At 40.0% G+C, this 24,903-nt stretch overlaps 1 protein-coding gene across 1 annotated transcript; it reads left to right on the top strand.

The window, feature by feature from the left end:
• The first annotated feature begins 23,597 nt into the window (after positions 1 to 23,597).
• Positions 23,598 to 24,559, top strand: LOC129484497 (olfactory receptor 56B4-like). Its single transcript, XM_055282657.1, is given in 2 exon segments — positions 23,598 to 23,967; positions 23,970 to 24,559. Coding segments are annotated over 2 exon segments (960 nt in total).
• Positions 24,560 to 24,903: the final 344 nt, after the last annotated feature.

Genomic DNA, 24,903 nt, shown 5'->3' with positions numbered 1-24,903 from the left:
AATCAACCATGGTAACAGTGAATTTAGGATAAACGATACTATAATAACTCTGAGATGGCAGGAGACAGGTATTACAAAATAATAAAACATCAACCCAGAAACCCAATGGAGAAGGAAAGAGTAGGCAGGAGAAGGAAGAAGAGCAACAAAAAGATCAGTCCAAGAGGCACAGAGGAGATGAACAGATAACTCAAACAGGAATTGGGACCCAGGAAATAAAGAAAAGTCTTAGAACAGGGACATAGATTAGTGTGAATGCGGACCACGTGACTGAAACTCATACCCTTCTCCTAAAGTCAAACATTGCATAAAACATCAAGAGATGAGGACAAGGCTGAAGTTTCAAACACAGTCAAGAGTCCTGAGATCAATAATATAGACCAGAAAAATACTTTCTGAGCTTCTCTTAAGGTTCTGGAAAGAAATATAGAGATTTTAAAAAGGGTCAGGTAGGAGATACTCATCAAACTAAGGCAGAATACTACCAAGGGGCAAAGCAGAAGTATGAGCAAAGATCTGTGGCCACACCTTGGAGAGATGGAAACACCTTGGAGAAAAATCATTTAATTAAGTCTATGGGGACCATAAAAAGCTTCTCAAATGAGGCAACATTAGAGAGAAAAGTTGAAGGATACCAATAGGATGTTCCAGAATCACTCACTAGCATTAAAAGGAACATTAAAACTTATAAAGTAAGGAATTTTTGATGAACATCTAAGAGATCCATGTCAAAAATTTGCATGTCAACCTCTGTGAAATTACGTAAATTTTCATGGATTGTATCCTCAAATATATTTCCAAATTGCTTACTCTCCATCTCTCTCAAGAATGCCATTGAGTAGTAAGTTTGGTCTGTTTACATAATCCCATATTTTTCAGAGGTTTTGTTCATTATTTGAAATTCTTTTTTCTATATTTCTGTCTGACTGAGTTTATTCAAAGGACCGGTATTCAGGTTTTGAGGTTCTTTTTTTCAGCTCTGTCTATTCTGTTCTTAATACTTCAAACTGTATCATGAAATTCTTTTAGTGAATTTTTCAGCTCCAGAAGTTCAGTTCAGTTCTTTCTTAAAACAGCTATTTCATCTTTCAGCTCTTGGATCATTTTACTGGATTCCTTGGATTGTGTTTCAACTTTCTCTTTGATCTCAATAAGCTTCCTTGCCATCCAGATTCTGAATTTTGTGTCTGTTATTTTAGTTATTTCAGCCTAGTTAAGAACCAGTGCTGAGGAGCTAGTGGGCTCGTTTGAAGGTAAGGGGTCACTCTGGCTTTTTGAATTGCCAGAGTTCTTGTGCAGATTCTTTCTCATCTGGGGAGGTAGTATTCCTTTAACTGTGGTATTAGTTGACTGTACTCGGTTGGGTTCATTTCTAGATGCTATCAGATGGCCAAGGGTCTGTATAGGAACTTTATGTGTGGATGAATTCTCGAGCTTGGTTTCACAAAGGGTATATATTAGCAGAATAATTTTTAGTGTTGTATTTGGGCTGTGATCCAGTAGATGGTGTGATCAAGTAGATGGTGTTTAAAAGTAATAGCCAGTAGATAGTCTCTTAGTCCCACTAGGCTCTTTAGTATTTCCTCACATTTACAGGTGTGCTTTGTGGTGGGGGTAGAGGCAGACATGACTCCCTAACCAAGGGTGCCTTAGGGGAGCCCCCTCTGATCACTGGTGCCATGCCTGCATTTCATAAGTGTTCCAGACCTCAGGGCTTCCTCAAGCAGAAGCTGTGACTGGGAGATATGTCACACTCTTTCCAGACTAGCCCTGCAGAAGGAGGCATGCCTCACTCCCACACTGGCCCACAGACCCACACATCTCACCTGTCTCAGTGCCCTGAGAGTGGCACTCCCTCCCATGCTTGAGTGCCAGCCACAGATCTCAGCTCTGCATTCTTGAGCTGTAACCACCAACCATGGGATACCTAGACAGCCCATGGGGTTGGGTTCTAGCTGTGCTGGGGGATCCAACATGCACCCAGGTGTCTGAGAAAATACTCCAGGAGAGGAAAGCACCCAGGCTGGGCAATGGAGGTTGCACTGTGCACATGCTCCTGCAGGGCAACCAGGCAGGGGCCTTGGGAGAGGCTGGCAGGCAAGAGGGCCTGCTGATCAGAGGTGCCCCAGTTCCATAGGGAAGCTGGACCTGCTCTCTCCTGGTTCAATGCTCAGCTGGGGCTACAGCCTCTTGGATGTAGATGAGAAGCCCTAGGGGATGGGTGCCTATGGCAACACTCTGCCAGAGGTGCCCCATGCATGAAATCACCTGGCCTTTATGCCAGCTGAATCCCTGTCTCTGCCTACTCCCCAGACAGATCCCCCTGGCAGCTCACAGGTATGTGGGGGACATGGGGTGCCCTCTAGATAGGATCCCAGAGGATCCTATCTAGCACTGTGGTCCAAGAGAGGTTGGTATGATTTCAGTTCTTTGGCATTTTCTGAGGAATGTTTTACTTCCGATTGTGTGGTCAATTTTAAAGTATGTGCCATGTGCAGGTGAGAAGAATGTATATTCTGTTGTTTCTGGGTGGAGAGTTCTGTAGATATCTATCAGGTCCATTTGGTCCAGTGTTGAGTTCAGGTCCTGAATATCTTTGTTAATATTCCGCCTTGATGATCTATCTAATACTGTCAGTGGGGTGTTGAAGTCTACCACTATTATTCTGTAGGAGTCTAAGTGTCTTTCAGGATCTCTATAAACTTGTTTTATGAATCTGAGTGCTCCTGTGTTGGGTACATATATATTTAGGATACTTAAGTCTTCTTGTTGAATTGAATGCTTTACCATTATGTAATGCCCTTTTTTGCCTTTTTTGATGTTTGTTGGCTTAAAGTCTATTTCGTCTGAAATTAGAATTGCAACTCCTGCTGTTTTCTGTTTCCCTTTTTCTTGGTAGATTTTTCTCTATCCTTTTATTTTGAGCCTATGGGTGTGATTGCAAATAAGATGGGTTTCTTGAAGACAGCATACCATTGGATCTTGATTTTTTATCCAGTTTGTCATTCTATACCTTTTAATTGGGGCATTTAGCCTGTTTACATTCAAGGTTAATATTGATATGTATGGATTTGATCCTGTCATCATGTTGTTGGCTAGTTAATATGCATACTTGTCTGTGTGGTTGCTTTATAATGTCACTAGTCTGTGTACTTTATTGTGTTTTTATAGTGGCTGGTAATGGTTTTTCCTTTCCATATTTAGTGCTTTTTTCAGGAGTTCTTTATAAGGCATGTTTGGTGGTAATGAATTCCCTTAGCAGTTTCTTGTCTGAAAAGGGTCTTACTTCTCCTGTGCTCATGAAGTGTTTCATTTTTTGTCAATACCACACTATGTTAATTCTTGCAGCTTAATAATATATCTTACTTGCATAGTATGAATTCTTCAATCTTGTTCTCTAATGAACTTTGATGTAAAACCTATCATCAGGCTACAGATTATAGGTCAGCTTTTCCAGATATGTCAACAGGAATTTTCAAACATGTGAATGAAATCACAATAATCTCATTACATATTATCAAATTTATGAATATCATGCTGATGGGAAGGCATTAGAGTATAAGCAATTCTCATGAATCTGCCCTTTATTTTTTCACAAGCCAATAGTCCCAAGTTTTCTATTGATTGTAACTCTTAACACTCATGAAGGCTTGGATCAAAATGCCTGGCCATACAAATCTTAGCCAGTTTATTTACAAAATTTTATCATATCTTATTAAGTCTGAGTGATAGGAAGAAGGTGACACTCTTTAATCTGTAGGGCTTTACAGAGTTTCTTTATACTCATATGTAGGATGTGGGCCCTCTCACTCAATAGGTAAGATTGTCATAAATCAGGAAATTCAAACTTCCTTTAAAAACATAATTTCTGTTTCAACACTACTCATACAGGGAGTTAATAAGACAAGATTTTTTTGTCACCACAGTACATAGTAAGTAATCTCCAAAATATTCCCAGATGTTATACTCAACCTCTGTGTTAAGGATTCTTTGCTTTCCTATAACCTGAACCTTTCTCTTTCAGGATTTGTGCCATCTTCTTAATCTCCACCATCCAGCCTGAACTTGATACTTTAAATGGCCTTAACACCTATATATATATACAAGTTTCATTATCTGATTTCCAGTGTCATGAATCAATCCCCTTCAAGGAACAGATAAAAAAGCCCATCCCTTGATAGGACAGACAAAGTACAAAACAAATTGACATAGAAATATGTCTCCATAAATGTTTTAAATAATTTCTGTTTGATGTTTATTGTCAAAGTCATAGTAATGGATATTACCAAAGAAAATAATGTGGGTTGAAGAGAGACCAGAACACTGGACAGTACTTGCATTTGAGAGATAACTAGAAAACAAATGAAAATGAAGAGTCCTTAATTTTCATTTGTTTTCTAGTTATCTCTCAAATGCAACTACTGTCTCAAATGAAAATGTGTGGCACTGAATTTGGTAGCATTAAAAGGAGAGTTTATTAAAGTATTTGGATTCAATATCAATATGTTTACTGTATATTATTATACATAACAAAGTATGAAGATATGGCATTATGGCAGCTAAGAGAAAATATCATTCCAACTTAATATTTATTGAACATCTATTATCAGCTTGTTACCCTGAAAGATACTAGGAATAAAACAGTGAATAAAATAGGCACAGTTGCTGCTATCTGACAATTTAAAGTAATGATGAAAAGAGAAACACAATTCCACCCAATAATATCTTCCAAGATGGCAGACTGGAGGCATCGTTAGCGTGCCTCTCCCACTTGGAAAGGAAAAACAGTGAGTAGAGATTCATGCTGTGAACTTTTTTCCAAGAAGCAACACTGGAACTTAACAGAAAAACTGAAGAAAACCACAGACTCTTTGAAAGAAGTGGTGGGCTACAGTCTACACTGTGATCCAGGCAGAAAACTGTAAATCCCTGGAGTGTGAGAGGGGAATAAACTGCCTTCGGGATATAAATTCCCACCGGAGAACCTGGCAATCCACACCACAGGCGAAGGCCTTAACCCTACCCAGCGCTAGATCTTAGTGACCAGTCCAGAGTATATGAGAAGGAGCAACATCAGAACGTGCTTTACATGCACTCCCAGTCTCCAGAGGTGATGGAAAGAAGCCACTCCAGGGCTTACCTCACAGGAGACCCCACAGAAGTTGGCCAGTCAACTCAGGCAGCAGTCACATGTTGAGAGAAGCTCCCAATTTAGCTTCATGATATAATCTCAAATGTGGACAAACTTCCTTGGCCTGAACTGAGAGGCGAGTGTGAAGTGGGTTGTAGCTACCTGCATAGAAACTGGGTGCCCTGGTTTCATTGGCATACTGGGAGGGGCATGACCTGAAAGCTTCAGTTTCTGTCTCCCCCTGGAAGGCTTATGGCCTGGGGAAGTTTTGAGTTCTCAGTGCAGACTGCCTGGAACTTAGCTAGCTGATGCTAGTGGAACACTGAGGGTATGAGACCTGCCTTGCTAAGCATATGGGAGCTGGGTGGGGCTTATTGCCACCTGCTAATCCCCACTCTCTGTGTGGAGTATTTTGTGCAGAAGAGACAGCTGTGCTCCTCCCTGGAACATTACCACAGTGGCTACAGAAAATCCCTCCAATTCCCAATGGGGCCACTGATTGTGCCTGCATGTGGAGAGACAGAGCATGGATTTATCTGACCCAGCCCCCACCTGGCTTTGCCTCTCCACCTTCCTTGGTAGCTTAACACAAAGGACAGAAACTTTACTTTATGTACCTATCCATTCCCTGAGACACCACAGTATCTCCCCTGGGTAAAATAAGGCAAGCACAAATTCCACCGCTACCACTGCAGCTGATGTTCTTTTCCAAATGCCATTTCCTGGATGGAAGCCAACCAACACAGTCCATTACAGCATCTGCAGGCAGAATAACAGTGCCCAAGAAGGAGAAAACTTGTATGTGACCTCAGCTATCACTATTTCCTGCATTACCTTGGATAACTAGGAGGTCCTGAGTCTGTCCACATGACCAGTTCATTACTACTACAGCTGGCATTTGAGAAAGCCAACACACCAAGGCTATTTATAACCAAGAATATCACACAGCCTACATCACTTCCTGGCCACCTGCATCAGAGTTGCTGCTGGTACCCACTTCTGGGAGACTTGAGGAGAGGTCACATAACTAGATCTCTTGGAATGTGGCAGCCCCACTGGCTGGCTGCACCAAGAGGACCAGCAGCATTCACAGTAGTCCAGCCCTCAGAAACTTCTAATTCTAGGGGAAGGAGTGCATAACATCAAGGGAGCACCCCATGGGACAAAAAAAAAAATTCAGATGGCAGGTCTTGAGTCCCAGAACATTCCACTTATGGGAAGTTTCTTTCAGCAGAGGCATAGGTGCAGTGCTGGGTTCAGTGGAGAAGGCCTGTGGCTCTACCCCAATAGTCAGGCAACCCTGGTGCTCATGAAGAGTCTTGGAGAAAGACACTTTTCTCCCCAACACTCACAATGGCAGGTGCAGCTAGAGTTTCTCCCATGAGATCTCAGTGTGGTTGCACGTGTTGTCGACCTTTCAGGAACACTTCAAAGTGACCACATACACATAGGAGAATTGCCCTCCAGGTTCAGGATTGCATGAGGGGATAGAGTCACAGTCCCTCTCTAAATGGAATATCAACATCATTGCAGATGAAAAGTGGTGCTTGTCTGATTTGAATAGCCAGCTCACTGGGTCAATAGTGTGACCAGGAGGCGAAAGACTTTCTTGCTGGCCTGGCAGGGGAGCTGAGGCAGCTCCCTCCCTTTCCCCTGAAAAGACTTCAGTGCTTTTCACTGAGAACTCCCCCAGCTGCCTCTGTCAAGGCTGGAACCTCTGCCCATCATGGGGTATTGTATTTACCCACCTGCTTTATCCAAGCCAGTTTTTATCTGTGGACACCTCCCCTACTGCCCTGAAGCCTGAGCTGTTCAACCCAGTAAATAAATACTGGGAGGAAAATAAATTAAAAATAGTGCACACTACTGGGGAACAAGATAAGCTTCAAGAGATCTCTATCATTCCAAACCCACAGGAGACAGTGAACCTGCTCACACACCAAACACATTGCTACTACAACCTGCATCAGAAAAAGCCATTATACAAAGACTCTCTATAACCAAGGAACTTGTACAGAGTCTTCATTCCAGAAAGCACCCAGAGCCAAATTACGTTACAAAAACTATAATCATTAAACTCACTTCCTTAAGGGGAAAAAAGGAAATTACAAAAACCAGCTGAATCCAAAATAAATTCAAAAATTAATTAGAAAAAAATCGTGTACCCAAATGAGAAGGAACCAGAATAGTAATTCTGGCAGTATGACAAAACAGGGTTGTATAACACTCCCAAAAGATCACATTAGCTCTCCAGCAATGGATCCAACTCAACATGAAATCCTTTAAATGCAAGATAAAGAATTCAAAAGGTTGATTATTAAGTTACTCAAGAAGAAACAATAGAAAGGTAAAAACCAACATATAAATCTAAGAATTCACAATATGAAGGAAAAATTTGCTAAGGTGATATTTTAAAGAAAACCCAATCAGAACTTCTGGAAATGAAAGACATATTTATGTAATTACAAAATGCAGTAGAAAATTTTTAACCACAAACTACATGGAGTAGAATAAATAATTTCAGAGCTTGAAGAAAAGGTTTTTGAATTAACCCAATCAGACAAAAATAAAGAAATAAAGAGAAGAAATTAGCAAAGTCTTAAGGAAATATTGGATTATGTAAAATAGCCAAACTTAAGAATCATTGGTATTCCTGAGGGAGAATAAAAAGCAAAAAGTTTGGAAAAAATTATTTGAGGAAATAATTGAGGAAAACTTCCCAGTCCATGCTAGAGATTTAGACATCCAAATACAAGAAGCCCAAAGAACTCCTGGGAGATTCACTGCAAAAAATATATCACCAAGGCATATAATTATCAGGCTATCCAAAGTCAATGTGAAGGAAAAAATTCTAAGAGCAGTAAGACAAAACCATCAGGTAGCCTATAATAGAAAACCTATGAGATCAACAGCAGACTTCTCAGCAGAAACCTTACATGCCAGAAGGGATTGAGGTCCTATCTTTAGCCTTCCTAAACAGAGTAACTGTCAGTCAAGAATTTTGTATCCAGAAAAGCTAAGTTTCATAAATAAGAAATAAAGTATTTTTCAGACAAGCAAATGTTGAGAGAATTTGTCACCACCAAACCAGCTCTATAAAAATGTTAAAAGAAGTTCTAAATCCTGAAACCAAAAGTCAACATGCATCAGAATAGAACCTCCTGAAAGCATAAAACTCACAGGGCCTATAAAACCATAATACAATGAAGAAAACTATGTATCTAAGTAACAATCAACATGATGAAGGGAACAGTACCTCACATCTCAATGTTGATTGTAAATGGTCTAAATGCTTCACTTAAAAGATAAAGATTGATAAAATAGATAAAAATTCACAAACCAAATACCTGCTGTCTTCAAAAGACTCACCTAACACATAAGGATTCTTATAGACACAAGGTAAAGAGGTGGAAAAAGATATTGCATGCAAATGAAAACCAACAGTTGACAGGAGCAGCTATTCTTATATCAGATAAAACAGACTTTAATGCAACAATGGTAAAAAAAAAAGAAAAGCAAAGACGGCCATTATATAACAATAAAAGGATCAATCCAACAAGAAGATATTACAATCCTAAATATGTATGCACCAAACTCTGGAGCTCCAGAGAGTAGATTTTAGGTCCTCCTACCACCAAAACAAAAATCAAAACAAAAAAAAAAAACAAAAAAACAGAAAAGTAACTACATGAGATGATGGAATGTTAATTTGCCTGACTGTTAGTAATCAATATGCATATCAAAGTATGCTATACACCTCAAATATATATATATATACATACACACACACACACACACACAATAATTTTTAAACAGCCATTGCCATTTCTAAGCCTGAAAAACAGTGGGAAGAAATAGTTCTTAATACTGACAGGAGCTATGCAGAGGGGGACCATCTGACAGGATCAGTGGTTTTTAGTAGAGAAACACAGGCACTGTCAAACAGTGAGCCAATAAGAAGAGAGTCAGAAAAATAAGTCCTCTACTTGTATTCCCTGCTGCCCTCTGATCTCCCACCAGTGCCTCCCCCTGGCCAAATCCAACCTTAAACCAGAGGCCATAGATTTTAAACTCTCTGGATACAGAGCAAGGTGGGAAAGACATCTGGAGAGACAGATAGGAAATAGCCAACAAAGGGGGCATCTGCATTTTATATATGTGTGTATATGGAGAGAAAACCCATGATAAAGGAAGTGGTAAAAGATGAAGTATAGACTAGAAAATACATCCCCTGGAAAATGGCTCCTGAAGAGGCTGAATTGAGCTGTTTGTATTGGGGAGAGCAACAGACATTCAGGGATTCACACCAGAAGGAGGGACACTTCCTCCCAACCCTTCATCATGACAGAGAAGACTATCTAAGAGTGCTTCCCATGGGACTAGAGGCTGAGTAATTCTGTTCCCTAAGTTGAGTTTGATACTCCTCTAAAATCATGGGGAGGTCACTTGGGGTGGTGGTGAGAAAACTTCAAGTATTGGGGTACAGGAAGAAAATTAGAGGAAGCCTCATGGAGCACATAGGGAGTAGCAGAGAAGGTCCAGGGCATCTTGGTGCTCCAATTTGTTCAACAGCCCAAACCCCACAGGAGACAATGAGATGTACTCTTAGCAACAAAGTGATAAAAGAGAGGTGTAGCCAAGAGAACAGAAGCAGCTACAGAAAGAAATTCCATTTAGAAAGGATCTGTCCTGGATCTCCTAGCAGGGAGGAGCCAAGAGGCCAGAGGTGAGAAGCTGTTTCCTTTTCTGTTCATAGGTCTCTGTCTTGGTTGCCCCTGCCTCTTTTTCTCCTTCCTCCCTGGCTTTCTCAGTTTGATCCTTCCAACTCTGGCCCTATTTTCCCTCAAGATCCTCACCTGTGCAGACACAAAGGCCTGAGACCTGGAGAAAAAGTGAGAAAAATGAATCTGAGCTCTTTTCTGGACATGCTGGAAATAACAGAAATCCCTACCAGTGGAAGTACACACTCCTACCTCGTGGAGTCTGACACAGAGTAAGAGCTCTATAAATACTGGATGACTGGTGAAAGCAGGAGATCCTGCCACTTAAATCACACATCTGAGACTCCTGAAAATATTTATTGACTTCATCAATGCCCAATTTAAAAAAAAATTAAGAACTAGAAATAAACATCAAATCACCTAAATAAATAAAAAACATTTATCAGAAAAGGATTAGCCAGTGCCATAAGAGAGAGAACTCTAGAGATGGTTTAAAGTTCAGAGCTAGACAAGATGTTGACTATCACCATTTCTTTTGTATAGTTTTGAAAATTCTAAATATTGTAATAATATGCAAAGTAAAAATAAAAGTGTACATTATTAAAAACTATCGTAATGACAGGTAATACATTTTTCTGCCAAAAACAGAAAATTTGAAAGAGACAATAATTTAATAAAAAGCTGCTAGCTTTGGAAAGTACTACTGTAAAATAACTGTATTTTAGAAAACATTTCCTTAAAATTATAATAATCAGAAGGTTTCTTAGGTAACAATAGCCAATTAGAAAGTATAATGGAAGGGGGGGGTGGAGCCAAGATGGCCGAATAGGAACAGCTCCAGTCTACAGCTCCCAGCGTGAGTGATGCAGAAGACGAGTGATTTCTGCATTTCCATCTGAGGTACCGGGTTCATCCCACTAGGGAGTGCCAGACAGTGGGCACAGGACAGTGGGTGCAGCACACTGTGCGCAAGCCGAAGCAGCACGAGGCATTGCCTCACTTGGGAAGCGCAAGGGGTCAGGGAGTTCCCTTTCCTAGTCAAAGAAAGGGGTGACAGACGGCACCTGGAAAATTGGGTCACTCCCACCCTAATACTGCGCTTTTCCGACGGGCTTAAAAAACAGCACACCAGGAGATTATATCCCGCACCTGGCTCAGAGGGTCCTACGCCCACGGAGTCTCGCTCTGCTAGCACTGCAGTCTGAGATCAAACTGCAAGGCGGCAGCGTGGCTGGGGGGGGGGCGCCCGCCATTGCCCAGGCTTGCTTAGTAAACAAAGCAGCCAGGAGCTCAAACTGGGTGGAGCCCACCACAGCACAAGGAGGCCTGCCTGCCGCTGTAGGCTCCACCCCTGGGGGCAGGGCACAGACAAACAAAAAGACAGCAGTAACCTCTGCAGACTTAAATGTCCCTGTCCGACAGCTTTGAAGAGAGTAGTGGTTCTCCCAGCATGCAGCTGGAGACCAGAGAATGGGGAGACTGCCTCCTCAAGTGGGTCCCTGACCCCAGAGCAGCCTAACTGGGAGGCACCCCCCAGTAGCGGCAGACTGACATCTCACACAGCTGGGTACTACTCTGAGACAAAACTTCCAGAGGAATGATCAGGCAGCAGCATTCACAGTTCATGAAAATTCACTGTTCTGCAGCCACTGCTGCTGATACCCAGGCAAACAGGGTCTGGAGTTGGCCTCTAGCAAACTCCAACAGACCTGCAGCTGAGGCTCCTGTCTGTTAGAAGGAAAACTAAAAAACAGAAAGGACGTCTACACCAAAAACCCATCTGTACATCACCATCATCAAAGACCAAAAGTAGATAAACCACAAAGATGGGGAAAAAACAGAGCAGAAAAACTGGAAACTCTAAAAAGCAGAGCACCTCTCCTCCTCCGAAGGAATGCACTTCCTCACCAGCAAAGGAATAAGCTGGATGAAGAATGACTTTGACTAGTTGAGAGAAGAAGGCTTCAGACAATCAAACTACTCTGAGCTACAGGAGGAAATTCAAACCAATGGCAAAGAACTTAAAAACTTTGAAAAAAAATTAGATGAATGTATAACTAGAATAACCAATACAGAGAAGTGCTTAAATGAGCTGATGGAGCTGAAAGCCAAGTTTCGAGAACTACGTGAAGAATGCACAAGCTTGAGGAGCCAATGGAATCAACTGGAAGAAAGGGTATCAGTGATGGAAGATGAAATGAATGAAATGAAGCAAGAAGGGAAGTTTAGCGAAAAAAGAATAAAAAGAAATGAACAAAGCCTCCAAGAAATATGGGACTATATGAAAAGACCAAATTTATGTCTGATTGGTGTACCTGAAAGTGACAGGGAGAATGGAACCAAGTTGGAAAACATTCTGCAGGATATTATCCAGGAGAACTTCCCCAATCTAGCAAGGCAGGCCAACATTCAGATTCAGGAAATACAGAGAACACCACAAAGATACTCCTTGAGAAGAGCAACTCCAAGACACATAATTGTCAGATTCACCAAAGTTGAAATGAAGGAAAAAATGTTAAGAGCAGCCAGAGAGAAAGGTCGGGTTACCCCCAAAGGGAAGCCCATCAGACTAATAGCTGATCTCTCGGCAGAAACTCTACAAGCCAGAAGAGAGTGGGGGCCGATATTCAACATTCTTAAAGAAAAGAATTTTCAACCCAGAATTTCATATCCAGCCAAACTAAGATTCACAAGTGAAGGAGAAATAAAATGTTTTACAGACAAGAAAATGCTGAGAGATTTTGTCACCACCAGGCCTGCACTAAAAGAGCTCCTGAAGGAAGCACTAAACATGGAAAGGAACAACCGGTACCAGCCACTTCAAAAACATGCCAAATTGTAAAGACCATCGAGGCTAGGAAGAAACTGCATCAACTAACGAGCAAACTAACCAGCTAACATCATAGTGACAGGATCAAATTAACATATAACAATATTAACTTTAAATGTAAATGGACTAAATACTCCAATTAAAAGACACAGACTGGCAAATTGGATAAAGAGTCAAGACCCATCAGTGTGCTGTCTTCAGGAAACCCATCTCACGTGCAGAGACACATACAGGCTCAAATTAAAGGGATGGAGGAAGATCTATCAAGCAAATGGAAAACAAAAAAAGGCAGGGGTTGCAATCCTAGTCTCTGATAAAACAGACTTTAAACCAACAAAGATCAAAAGAGACAAACAACACCAGTACATAATGGTAAAGGGATCAATTCAACAAGAAGAGCTAACTATCCTAAATGTATATGCACCCAATACAGGAGCACCCAGATTCATAAAGCAAGTCCTGAGTGACCTACAAAGAGACTTGACTCCCACACAATAATAATGGGAGATTTTAACACCCCACTGTCAACATTAGACAGATCAACAATACAGAAAGTTAACAAGGATACCCAGGAATTGAACTCAGCTCTGCACCAAGTGGACCTAATAGACATCTACAGAACTCTCCACCCCAAATCAACAGAATATACATTTTTTTTCAGCACCACACCACACCTATTCCAAAATTGACCACATAGTTGGAAGTAAAGCTCTCCTCAGCAAATGTAAAAGAGGAGAAATTATAACAAACTGTCGCTCAGACCACAGTGCAATCAAACTAGAACTCAGGGTTAAGAAACTCACTAAAAACTGCTCAACTACATGGAAACTGAACAACCTGCTCCTGAATGACTACTGGGTACATAATGAAATGAAGGCAGAAATAAAGATGTTCTTTGAAACCAACGAGAACAAAGACACAACGTACCAGAATCTCTGGGACACATTTAAAGCAGTGTGTAGAGGGAAATTTATAGCACTAAATGCCCACAAGAGAAAGCAGGAAAGATCCAAAATTGATACCCTAACATCACAATTAAAAGAACTAGAAAAGCAAGAGCAAACACATTCAAAAGCTAGCAGAAGGCAAGAAATAACTAAAATCAGAGCAGAACTGAAGGAAATAGAGACACAAAAAACCCTTCAAAAAATTAATGAATCCAGGAACTGGTTTTTTGAAAAGATCGACAAAATTGATAGACCGCTAGCAAGACTAATAAAGAAGAAAAGAGAGAAGAATCAAATAGACGCAATAAAAAATGATAAAGGGAATATCACCACTGATTCCACAGAAATACAAACGACCATCAGAGAATACTACAACCACCTCTATGCAAATAAACTAGAAAATCTAGAAGAAATGGATAAATTCCTCGACAAATACACCCTCCCAAGACTAAACCAGGAAGAAGTTGAATCTCTGAATAGACCAATAACAGGCTCTGAAATTGTGGCAATAATCAGTAGCTTACCAACCAAAAAGAGTCCAGGACCAGATGGATTCACAGCCGATTTCTACCAGAGGTACAAGGAGGAACTGGTACCATTCCTTCTGAAACTATTCCAATCAATAGGAAAAGAGGGAATCCTCCCTACCTCATTCTATGAGGCCAGCATCATCCTGATACCAAAGCCTGGCAGAGAAACAACCAAAAAAGAGAATTTCAGACCAATATCCTTGATGAACATTGATGCAAAAATCCTCAATAAAATACTGGCAAACTGAATCCAGCAGCACATCAAAAAGCTTATCCACCATGATCAAGTGGGCTTCATCCCTGGGATGCAAGGCTGGTTCAACATACACAAATCAATAAATGTAATCCAGCATATAAACAGAACCAAAGACAAAGACCACATGATTATCTCAATAGATGCAGAAAAGGCCTTTGACAAAATTCAACAACACTTCATGCTAAAAACTCTCTATAAATTAGGTATTGATGCGACATATCTCCTAATAATAAGAGCTATCTATGACAAACCCACAGCCAATATCATACTGAATGGGCAAAAACTGGAAGCATTCCCTTTGAAAACAGGCACAAGACAGGGATGCCCTCTCTCACCACTCCTATTCAACATAGTGTTGGAAGTTCTGGCCAGGGCAATTAGGCAGGAGAAGGAAATAAAGGGTATTCAATTAGGAAAAGAGGAAGTCAAATTGTCCCTGTTTGCAGATGACATGATTGTATATCTAGAAAACCCCATTGTCTCAGCCCAAAATCTCCTTAAGATGATTAGCAACTTCAGCAAAGTCTCAGGATACAAAATCAATGTACAAAAGTCACAAGCATTCTTATGCACCAATAATAGACAAACAGAGAGCCAAATCATGAGTGAACTCCCATTCACAATTGCTTCAAAGAGAATAAAATACCTAGGAATCCAACTTACAAGGGATGTGAAGGACCTCTTCAAGGAGAACTACAAACCACTGCTCAATGAAATAAAAGAGGATACAAACAAATGGAAGAACATTCCATGCTCATGGGTTGGAAGAATCAATATTGTGAAAATGACCATACTGCCCAAGGTAATTTATAGATTCAATGCCATCCCAATCAAGCTACCAATGACTTTCTTCACAGAATTGGAAAAAACTACTTTAAAGTTCATATGGAACCAAAAAAGAGCCCGCATCGCCAAGTCAATCCTAAGCCAAAAGAACAAAGCTGGAGGCATCACACTACCTGACTTCAAACTATACTACAAGGCTACAGTAACCAAAACAGCATGGTACTGGTACCAAAACAGAGATATAGATCAATGGAACAGAACAGAGCCCTCAGAAATAATGCCGCATATCTACAACTATCTGATCTTTGACAAACCTGACAAAAACAAGCAATGGGGAAAGGATTCCCTATTTAATAAATGGTGCTGGGAAAACTGGCTAGCCATATGTAGAAAGCTGAAACTGGATCCCTTCCTTACACTTTATACAAAAATTAATTCAAGATGGATTAAAGACTTACATATTAGACCTAAAACCATAAAAACCCTAGAAGAAAACCTAGGCATTACCATTCAGGCCATAGGCATGGGCAAGGACTTCATGTCTAGAACACCAAAAGCAATGGAAACAAAAGCCAAAATTGACAAATGGGATCTAATTAAACTAAAGAGCTTCTGCACAGCAAAAGAAACTACCATCAGAGTGAACAGGCAACCTACAGAATGGGAGAAAATTTTTGCAACCTACTCATCTGACAAAGGGCTAATATCCAGCATCTACAATGAACTCAAACAAATTTACAAGAAAAAAACAAACAACCCTATCAAAAAGTGTGCAAAGGACATGAACAGACACTTCTCAAAAGAAGACATTTATGCAGCCAAAAAACACATGCAAAAATGCTCATCATCACTGGCCATCAGAGAAATGCAAATCAAAACCACAATGAGATACCATCTCACACCACTTAGAATGGCGATCATTAAAAAATCAGGAAACAGGTGCTGGAGAGGATGTGGAGAAATAGGAACACTTTTACACTGTTGGTGGGACTGTAAACTAGTTCAACCGTTGTAGAAGTCAGTGTGGCGATTCCTCAGGGATCTAGAACTAGAAATACCATTTGACCCAGCCATCCCATTACTGGGTATATACCCAAAGGTCTATAAATCATGCTGCTATAAAGACACATGCACACGTATGTTTATTGCGGCACTATTCACAATAGCAAAGACCTTGAACCAACCCAAATGTCCAACAACAATAGACTGTATTAAGAAAATGTGGCACATATACACCATGGAATACTATGCAGCCATAAAAAATGATGAGTTCATGTCCTTTGTAGGGACATGGATGAAACTGGAAATCATCATTCTCAGTAAACTATCGCAAGGACAAAAAACCAAACACCGCATGTTCTCACTCATAGGTGGGAATTGAACAATGAGAACACATGGACACAGGAAGGGGAACATCACACTCTGGGGACTGTTGTCAGGTGGGGGGAGGTGGGAAGGGTAGCATTAGGAGATATACCTAATGCTAAATGACGAGTTAATGGGTGCAACACACCAACATGGCAGATGGATACATATGTAACAAACCTGCACATTGTGCACATGTACCCTAAAACTTAAAGCATAATAATAATAAAATTAAATTAAATTAAAAAAAGAAAGTATAATGGAAAGAAAAAGTAACAATAATGGAAAAAAATCAAAAAATACCTATGACAGAAAGGAAAAGCATAATATTTCTGAATGGAAAGAATCAATGAAATAATGACATCACTTCTTCCATAATTGATTTACATGTTTTAATATAATACTCAAAAAATTGCAACGAGTTTTTATTAATTTTTAAAAAGTTACTTGAAGTTAGTAGTAAGAATCTCTTCTACAAAATAGCAAAGAAACTAATTCAATTGGTATGGGCACTAAAACCAGAAAAGATTGTGCAGGCAGGCAGTGATCTTTGAATATATTTTTAAATTTAATATATGACAAAAAAAGGGCATTGCAAACTAATGGGGAAGAGAGGGGTTATTTACTGAATGGTACTGGAACAATGGTCTAGTTATTTGCAGGGGGAAATTAATTTAGAGACTTTCTCGCTGTATCAGTTAAAAATTATTTTTTAAATAAATTTTTGTAAAGAAAATGCAAACTAATGGTTATTAAAATACTGAATAAAGCCAGACATGTTGGCTCACGCCTGTAATCCCAACACTTTGGGAGATCCCAGCACTTTTGGAGACTGAGGCAGGAGGATCCTGAGGTCAAGAGATGGAGAATATCCTGGCCAACATAGTGAAACCCCGTCTCTACTAAAAATACAAAAATTAGCTGGGCATGGTGGTGCACGCCTGTTGTCCCAGCTACTTCGGAGGCTGAGGCAGGAGAATTGCTTAAACCCGGGTTCAGAGGTTGCAGTGAGCCGAGATCATGCCACTGCTCTCCAGCCTGGGCAACAGAGCAAGACTCTGTCTCAAAAAAAAAAAAAAAAAACTGAGTTTACATTATTAAAAGCTTATTAGTCATGAAATAATTAATTTTAAAAGTGCAAATGTTAGGACTACATAAAAGTTTAAATGTGGCCTGGTGCAGTGGCTCATGTCTGTAATCCCAGCTCTCTGGGAGGCCAAGACAGGCAGATCACTTGAGCCTAGGAGTTTGAGACCAGCCTGAGCAACATGGTGAAACATCATCTCTACAAAAAAATACAAAAATTAGTCAAGCCTGGTGGTTTACGCCTGTAGTCCCAGCTACTCAGGAGGCTGAGGTGGGAAGATTGCTTGGGCCCATGAGTCAAAGCTGCAGTGAGCCGTGATCATGCCACTGCACTCCAGCCTGAGTGAAATAGACCCTGTCTTAAAAAAAAAAAAAAATTAAATGTATGCATGTGCATAATACATTTTTAAAGGATAAATAGAATTTAATAGAAAATGAATTGGAGCAAAATTTCCCAGAAAATTCAACAGATAGAGGTAATATCCTTATGAGAGGAATATAGGCCAATTGCACTGCTACTTACAAGCTTTTGGCAATAAATTTGATTGGGAAGGATACCAAGTGGTTTGGAAATGCTCTGAATTTTACTTTTTCTACTCCCAATTAATCAGGAGTTGACAATGCCATGAGCACGACTGTCTCCATGATTGAGGAGCATGCACTGTGTCTGCAGGGTAAGAGTGGGAAGACAGGTTTGTGGAGTGGCACCAACAGGACTGATTGTGTGTGGGCTGCCCCACATTTCTTCAGGGGACGCTTATGTGAGAGTAGGCCTGGTGAGTTACCAAGCCACCCACACCCCTAACACTGTTCTAGATGGGAGACGAGAGCAGACCGGCTTCTCCCCATGCCGTACACCTCTAGAGGAGCCCTAGGGCCAGATCAGGTTGGGTACACAATCTTTTCAAATTTTGTATGGTTGCCAGCTTATTTCTTTCACTTGTTTACTGTAATATCTGATGTTTTTTATAATTTTGTATTTAGTTATAACCATGGTAGGGGTAGTGAATAACAAGATAATACTGTGAATCTCCCTCCTTCATCCCCTCTAACTTGTTTTCTCTTCATTTTTCCCCCTAGCCTCTTGCATCCCTTTCTTTTCTACTTTGTCCTACAAGTATCATATGAACAGCCTTCTCTCTTTGTGTGTGACTGTTATAAAATTTCAGTTTTTAAAATTAAATTCAGGTGTCTGCTCAAATTAGGGGAGTTTTTTTTTTTATGCTGAAACTTCAGCAGAGGACTTTTCTTTTTGTTTCCCCCACAAACCCATCAGTCTGAGAGAGCATTGGGAGAAGAAATCTTGCTGCCTGGGATGCTGGTTTTTTCTATATTATATAAAACGTATGTAAATGTCTTTTCATTTGGGCTGGGGTTTGCATTGTCCCCTTGACTGTTGACCAAAGGCAGAGGCCAGTGGGCAAGTGGCCCTCACCCTGCCTAGCAGGGACAGAGACCCCAGCCAATCTGTGTGGGCAGGGTGCTGTCAAGACCAAATTTCCAGGGGGAGGTCGGGGCAAAGGAGGCGGGGGGGAACTTTGGAAGGGAAGAAGTATCTCTTTTTTCTCACGTGGAACGTTTACACGTTGCAGTAACATTTGAACTTTCCGAGATGTAATAATTTTGATAATAAAATTCTTAACCATAATAATCTTTAAAAAGAAGTCATATTCTCAAGATATGGTGAAACTCATACATATTAATAAGGTTGTGCTGCCAGACTCCATGATAAGCACTTTATTATTTTTATTTTTATTGTTAATATTTTAATAGTTTTGGGGAACTGGTGGTGTTTGGTGACATGGATAAGTTCTTTGGTGGTAATTTCTGAGATTTTGGTGCACCCATCACCCAAGTTGTATATACTGCAATGGTAAGCACTTTAAAAACATTGTTTTCTTTAGTACTGCAAGACAAATTGGATAAATAATAAATAGACAATAAGATAAAATAGAAAATTAATGAGTAAGCTTATAAATGGAAAATGAGTGCTTGAAAATGTTAAAATTTACTAAACAATGAAATGAACACTAAAACAAAATTGATATATCAATTTTCATTCTATTATTAGAATCATTAATAAATATTTTAAATTAAAATTCCCAATTTTGGCATGGACATGATGAAACAGACACACTCATGAACAAATTCTGGGTGTGTAAAGTACTACAATGTATCTATGTAATAACATTTTAGTATACATCAAGAGCATTCAAAATCCCCATACTTTCATACAGGGTCAGAATAACCTCTCTAAAAGACAATTTGGCTTGTCAAATCAATATCATTTCATTCCATTTGACCCAGCAGTTTAGTTCTTGGAAATTATTATGTGGAGAAACTTATACATATGCATAAAGATATAAGAAAAAGTACATTTACAGCTTCATTTTTTATAGTAGAAAATACTGGAAACAGATTAAATGCCCGACAAAAGATACAACCTACAGAATCTTTAAGAAAGTGAGCTTACATTTACTTTTTATGGGTGGATTTCTCTATGGGCCAATTGACACCTATTGGAGGAAGAAGCATGTCTGATAAATTTTCGATGTTTTCTTGCAAACTTCCTTCTGTTTCAAACTCACATGTTTACTGAAAGAAAAACAATTTATGATGAAAGAAAGGGAAAAAATATTTGCAAACTCTCTGACAAGGGATTAATAACCAGAATATACAAGAAACTCTAACAACTCACTAGAAAAAAATAGATAATCCAATTAAAAAGTGAGCAGAGGCCGGGTGCGGTGGCTCACGCCTGTAATTCCAGCACTTTGGGAAGCCGAGGTGGGCAGATCACGAGGTCAGGAGATCGAGATCTTCCTGGCTAACAGAGTGAAACCCCATCTCTACTAAAAATACAAAAAATTAGCCAGGCATGGTGGTGGGTGCCTGTAGTCCCAGCTACTGGGGAGGCTGAGGCAGGAGACAGAGCTTGCAGTGAGCCCAGATTGCGCCACTACACTCCAGCCTGGGCGACAGAGCGAGACTCCGTCTCAAAAAAAAAAAAAAAAAAAGCAGAATATCTGAATAGATATCTCAAAAGAAGACATACAAATGGCAAATACGTATATTAAAAACTGCTCAACATCACTAATCATTGGGGAAATGAAAGTCAAAACCACAAGAGATATCATCTCATTCCAGTTAGAATGGCTATTATAAAAAATACGAAAATGCAAGCAAAGGTGCAAAGAAAGAGGAATGCTTGTACACTGTTGGTGGGATTGTAAAGTAGTACAGCCATTATGGAAAACAATATGGAGGTTCCTCAAAAAAACTAAAAAGAGAACTGCCATATGGTACAGCAACTTCACTGCTGGGTTTATATCCAAAAGAAAGGAAATCAGTACATAGAAGAGATATCTGCACTGTCATATTTATTGCAGCACTATTCACAATAGCAAAGATATGGAATCAACCTAAGTGTTCATGAATGGATGAATGGATAAAGAAAATATGAGATATATATAGAGATATATAGATACATACACACTATATATACACACACTGTATATATAGAGTGTATATATACATATCTCTCTCTCTCTCTCTCTCTCTCTCTCTATATATATATATATATATATATATATATATATATCTCCAATGTGATACGCACACACACACACACACACAGTGGCCTATTATTCAGCCACAAAAAGGAATAAAATCCTGTCATTTGCAGAAACATGGATGGAACTGGAGGTTATTGTGTTAACTGAAATAAATCAAGTAGAGAAAGACAAATATTACATGTTCTTACTCATGTTTGGGAGCTTAAAAAGTGGATCTCAGCTGGGCACGGTGGCTCACGCCTGTAATCCCAGCACTTTGGGAGGCCAAGGCAGGCGGATCACCAAGGAGGCCAAGCAGTAGAATCGCTTGAAACTGGGAGGCGGAATTTGCAGTGAGCCGGAAAAAAAAAAAAAAAGTGGATCTCACACAGAAGTAGTGAATAGAATGGTGGTTACCAGAGGCTGGAAAGGGTGGGGGTAGGGGAAGAATAGAGGATGGCTGATGGGGACAAAAACACAGTTAGGTAGAAGAAATAAGTTCTAGTATTCGATAGCACAGTAGGAAAATTATAGTTAATAATTTACTGTATGTTTCAAAATCGCTAAAAGAGAATAATTGTAACGTTCCTAACACAAAGAAAAGATAAATGCTTGAGGTGATGGATATCCTAATTATGCTGATTTGATCATTACACATTGTATACATGTACCAAAATATCACATGTACCTCCAAAATTTCTACAACTATGCTATATCAATTCTAAAAATATAAAAAAATTCTCATTAAACTATAGGACATCTAGGTGGTAGAAAATAATGCACTTAACAGCAGTAAGCCATATCTATGTGGAAATATGGAGCAGTCTCCAAAATATTAAGTTAAAAAAGAAAAGGAAAGAAAAAAGCGGAAGGGTATGCTAACATTTGATTATGTCTTTTACGAAAATTATATAAATATGTTTTTATCCACGCATAAACTATTAATGGAAGGATTCCCAAGAAACATATTACTGGCTGCCTCTGGTGAAAAGGAAAGAGATTTGGAAGCCCCAAGCATGAGAGTCTTACTTTTCATTGTTTATATTTTTCATTTTATTTTAATTTTTACCATGTATAGATAATATATCTTAAAATAAAACCAAAATTATATTTAAAATTTTAAGAAGATTACATCCTTTGTATATATAACTTTTGCATCACTTTTGAAACTCTACTCAAGGAAAACAATATTAAAAGCAAAATACCTGTCAGTAAATTATAGAATAGCCAAATGCAAAAATTTAAAGCAGCAATTAAAATTAACATCACACTTTTTAAATAATACTGCGAAGTCTTTGGTTAATGTATTCATCCAGGAAATAAAATTTTTGAGTGCTTATATTACATCTTAACACATACTGTTAAAAGACAAAGACAAGATACAAAATTATCTCTAGATAATGATGTATACTGTTTAAAACAGAAAATTGGAAGTAAACCAAATACTAACATTTGTTATCTGTTAGTGATAAGACTATTGTTAATTTATGTGGACATGCTTATCAGACATACAAGTGGTGATGAAAAATAGTTATTGCAGGCCGGGCACGGTGGCTCACGCCTGTAATCCCAGCACTTTGGGAGGCCGAGGTGGGCGGATCACGAGGTCAGGAGATCGAGACCATCCTGGCTAACACGGTGAAACCCCGTCTCTATTAAAAATACAAAAAATTAGCCGGGCGAGGTGGCGGGCACCTGTAGTCCCAGCTACGTGGGAGGCTGAGGCAGGAAAATGGCGTGAATCCCCGCGGAGGCTGCAGTGAGCCAAGATCGCACCACTGCACTCCAGCCTGGGTGAAAGAGCGAGACTCCTTCTCAAAAAAAAAAAAAAAAAAAAAAAAAAAAAAAAAAAAAAAAAAAGAACAGTTATTCCAACTCTTCTGTTGAAGAGTTGAATTTTTTTGCTTTTTTTGTTATTCCTCTGTGGAATATTTCCAGAAGTCAAATAAAGTTGAGGGTCATTCATGAATAGAAGGAGCTGGTTCACTATTGAGGGGCTCTTATCAAGACACTTAACTGTTTTGTTTTGTTTTGTTTTTTAAGACAGGGTCTCACTCTGTTGTCCAGGCTGGGTTGCAGTGGCACGATCTCGGCTCACTGCAACCTCCGCCTCCCGGGTTCAAGTGATTCTCTTGCTTCAGCCTTCCGAGTAGCTGGGATTATAGACATGTACCACCACACCCAGCTAATTTTTGTATTCTCAGCAGGGATGAGGTTTTGCCATGTTAGCCAGGTCAGTCTCAAACTCCTGACTTCAAATTATCTGTCCGCCTCAGCCTCCCAAAGTGCTGGGATTACAGGCATGAACCACGACACTCAGCCCCTTAGCTTAACTTTTAAACACAGCTTCCTTCTATTTCAGACAGACATTGAGACTGAGCCACCTGTTCCATGGATAACTCTACCAATGTTACCAATGGCTCCAGCCTCCAGATTTCCCAGTTCTTCCTGATGGGATTACGAGGCATTCATGAGTGGCAGCACTGGCTCTCCCTGCCCCTGGCTCTGCTCTACCTCTTAGCTCTTGGTGCCAATCTCCTCATCATAATCACCATTCAACATGAGACCATGCTACATGAACCCATGTACCATTTGCTGGGCATATTAGCAGTGGTGGACATTGGCCTGGCCACCACCATCATGCCCAAGATCCTGGCCATCTTCTGGTTTGAGGCCAAGGCCATCAGCCTCCCCGAGTGTTTTGCTCGGATCTATGCCATCCACTCTTTCATGTGCATGGAGTCAGGCATCTTCCTCTGCATGCAGTAGACAGATACGTAGCCATCTGTCGCCCTCTTCAGTACCCCTCCATAGTCACTAAAGCTTTTGTCATCAAAGCCACAGAGTTCATCATGATCAGGAATGGCCTGTTGACCATCCCAGTGCCTATACTGGCTGCCCAGAGACACTACTGTTCCAGGAATGAAATTGGGCATTGCCTCTGCTCTAACTTGGGGGTTATCAGCCTGGCTTGTGATGACATCACTGTGAACAAATTTTACCAAATGATGCTAGCACGGGTCTTGGTTGGGAGTGATATGGCTCTGGCATTTTCTTCCTATGCTGCAATCCTTCACTCTGTGCTGAGTCTGAACTCAGCAGAAGCAATGTCCAAGGTTCTGAGCACTTGTAGCTCCCACCTCATCCTCATCCTCTTCTTCTACACAGGTATCATTGTGCTGTCTGTCACATACCTTGCAGAGAAAAAGATTCCCCTTATTCCTGTGTTCCTTAATGTGCCGCAGAGTGTCATCCCCCTTGCACTCAACCCCCTGGTCTATGCACTCAGGATGCACAAACTCAGACTAGGCTTTCAGAGACTGCTTAGGCTGGGTCAGGATGTGTCCAAGTAACTCCAGCTTTAGGAATCCAGTAAGACATTAGGAAATGACAGAGGTTTTAGCTCTCAACAGATCAGGGTTATAATCTGCAGTTACCACACTCCCCAGGAAAAAAATGGCCAATAAAATCATGAAAACCGTCAGCCTCACTAAAAAATTACAAGAAAATTTCCTATTACCTGGAAAATAAGTAAGAACAGAATAGCGAAATGTTTCTAACTATTAATGCTAGCCTACCGCAAGATTAACACTTTCATACCCAACTGGTAGGACTGTAAACACACCAGAAAGCAATTTAGTAAAATTTATCAAAATGTTTATAAATGTTTAAATGTTCTTAACCAGTAATTCTATTT

The sequence above is a fragment of the Symphalangus syndactylus genome, chromosome 6, assembly GCF_028878055.3.
Source record: "Symphalangus syndactylus isolate Jambi chromosome 6, NHGRI_mSymSyn1-v2.1_pri, whole genome shotgun sequence".
Classification (NCBI taxonomy): domain Eukaryota; kingdom Metazoa; phylum Chordata; class Mammalia; order Primates; family Hylobatidae; genus Symphalangus; species Symphalangus syndactylus.
The sequence above is the reverse complement of the archived record's forward strand: the minus strand, read 5'-3'. Positions and strand labels throughout refer to the sequence as shown.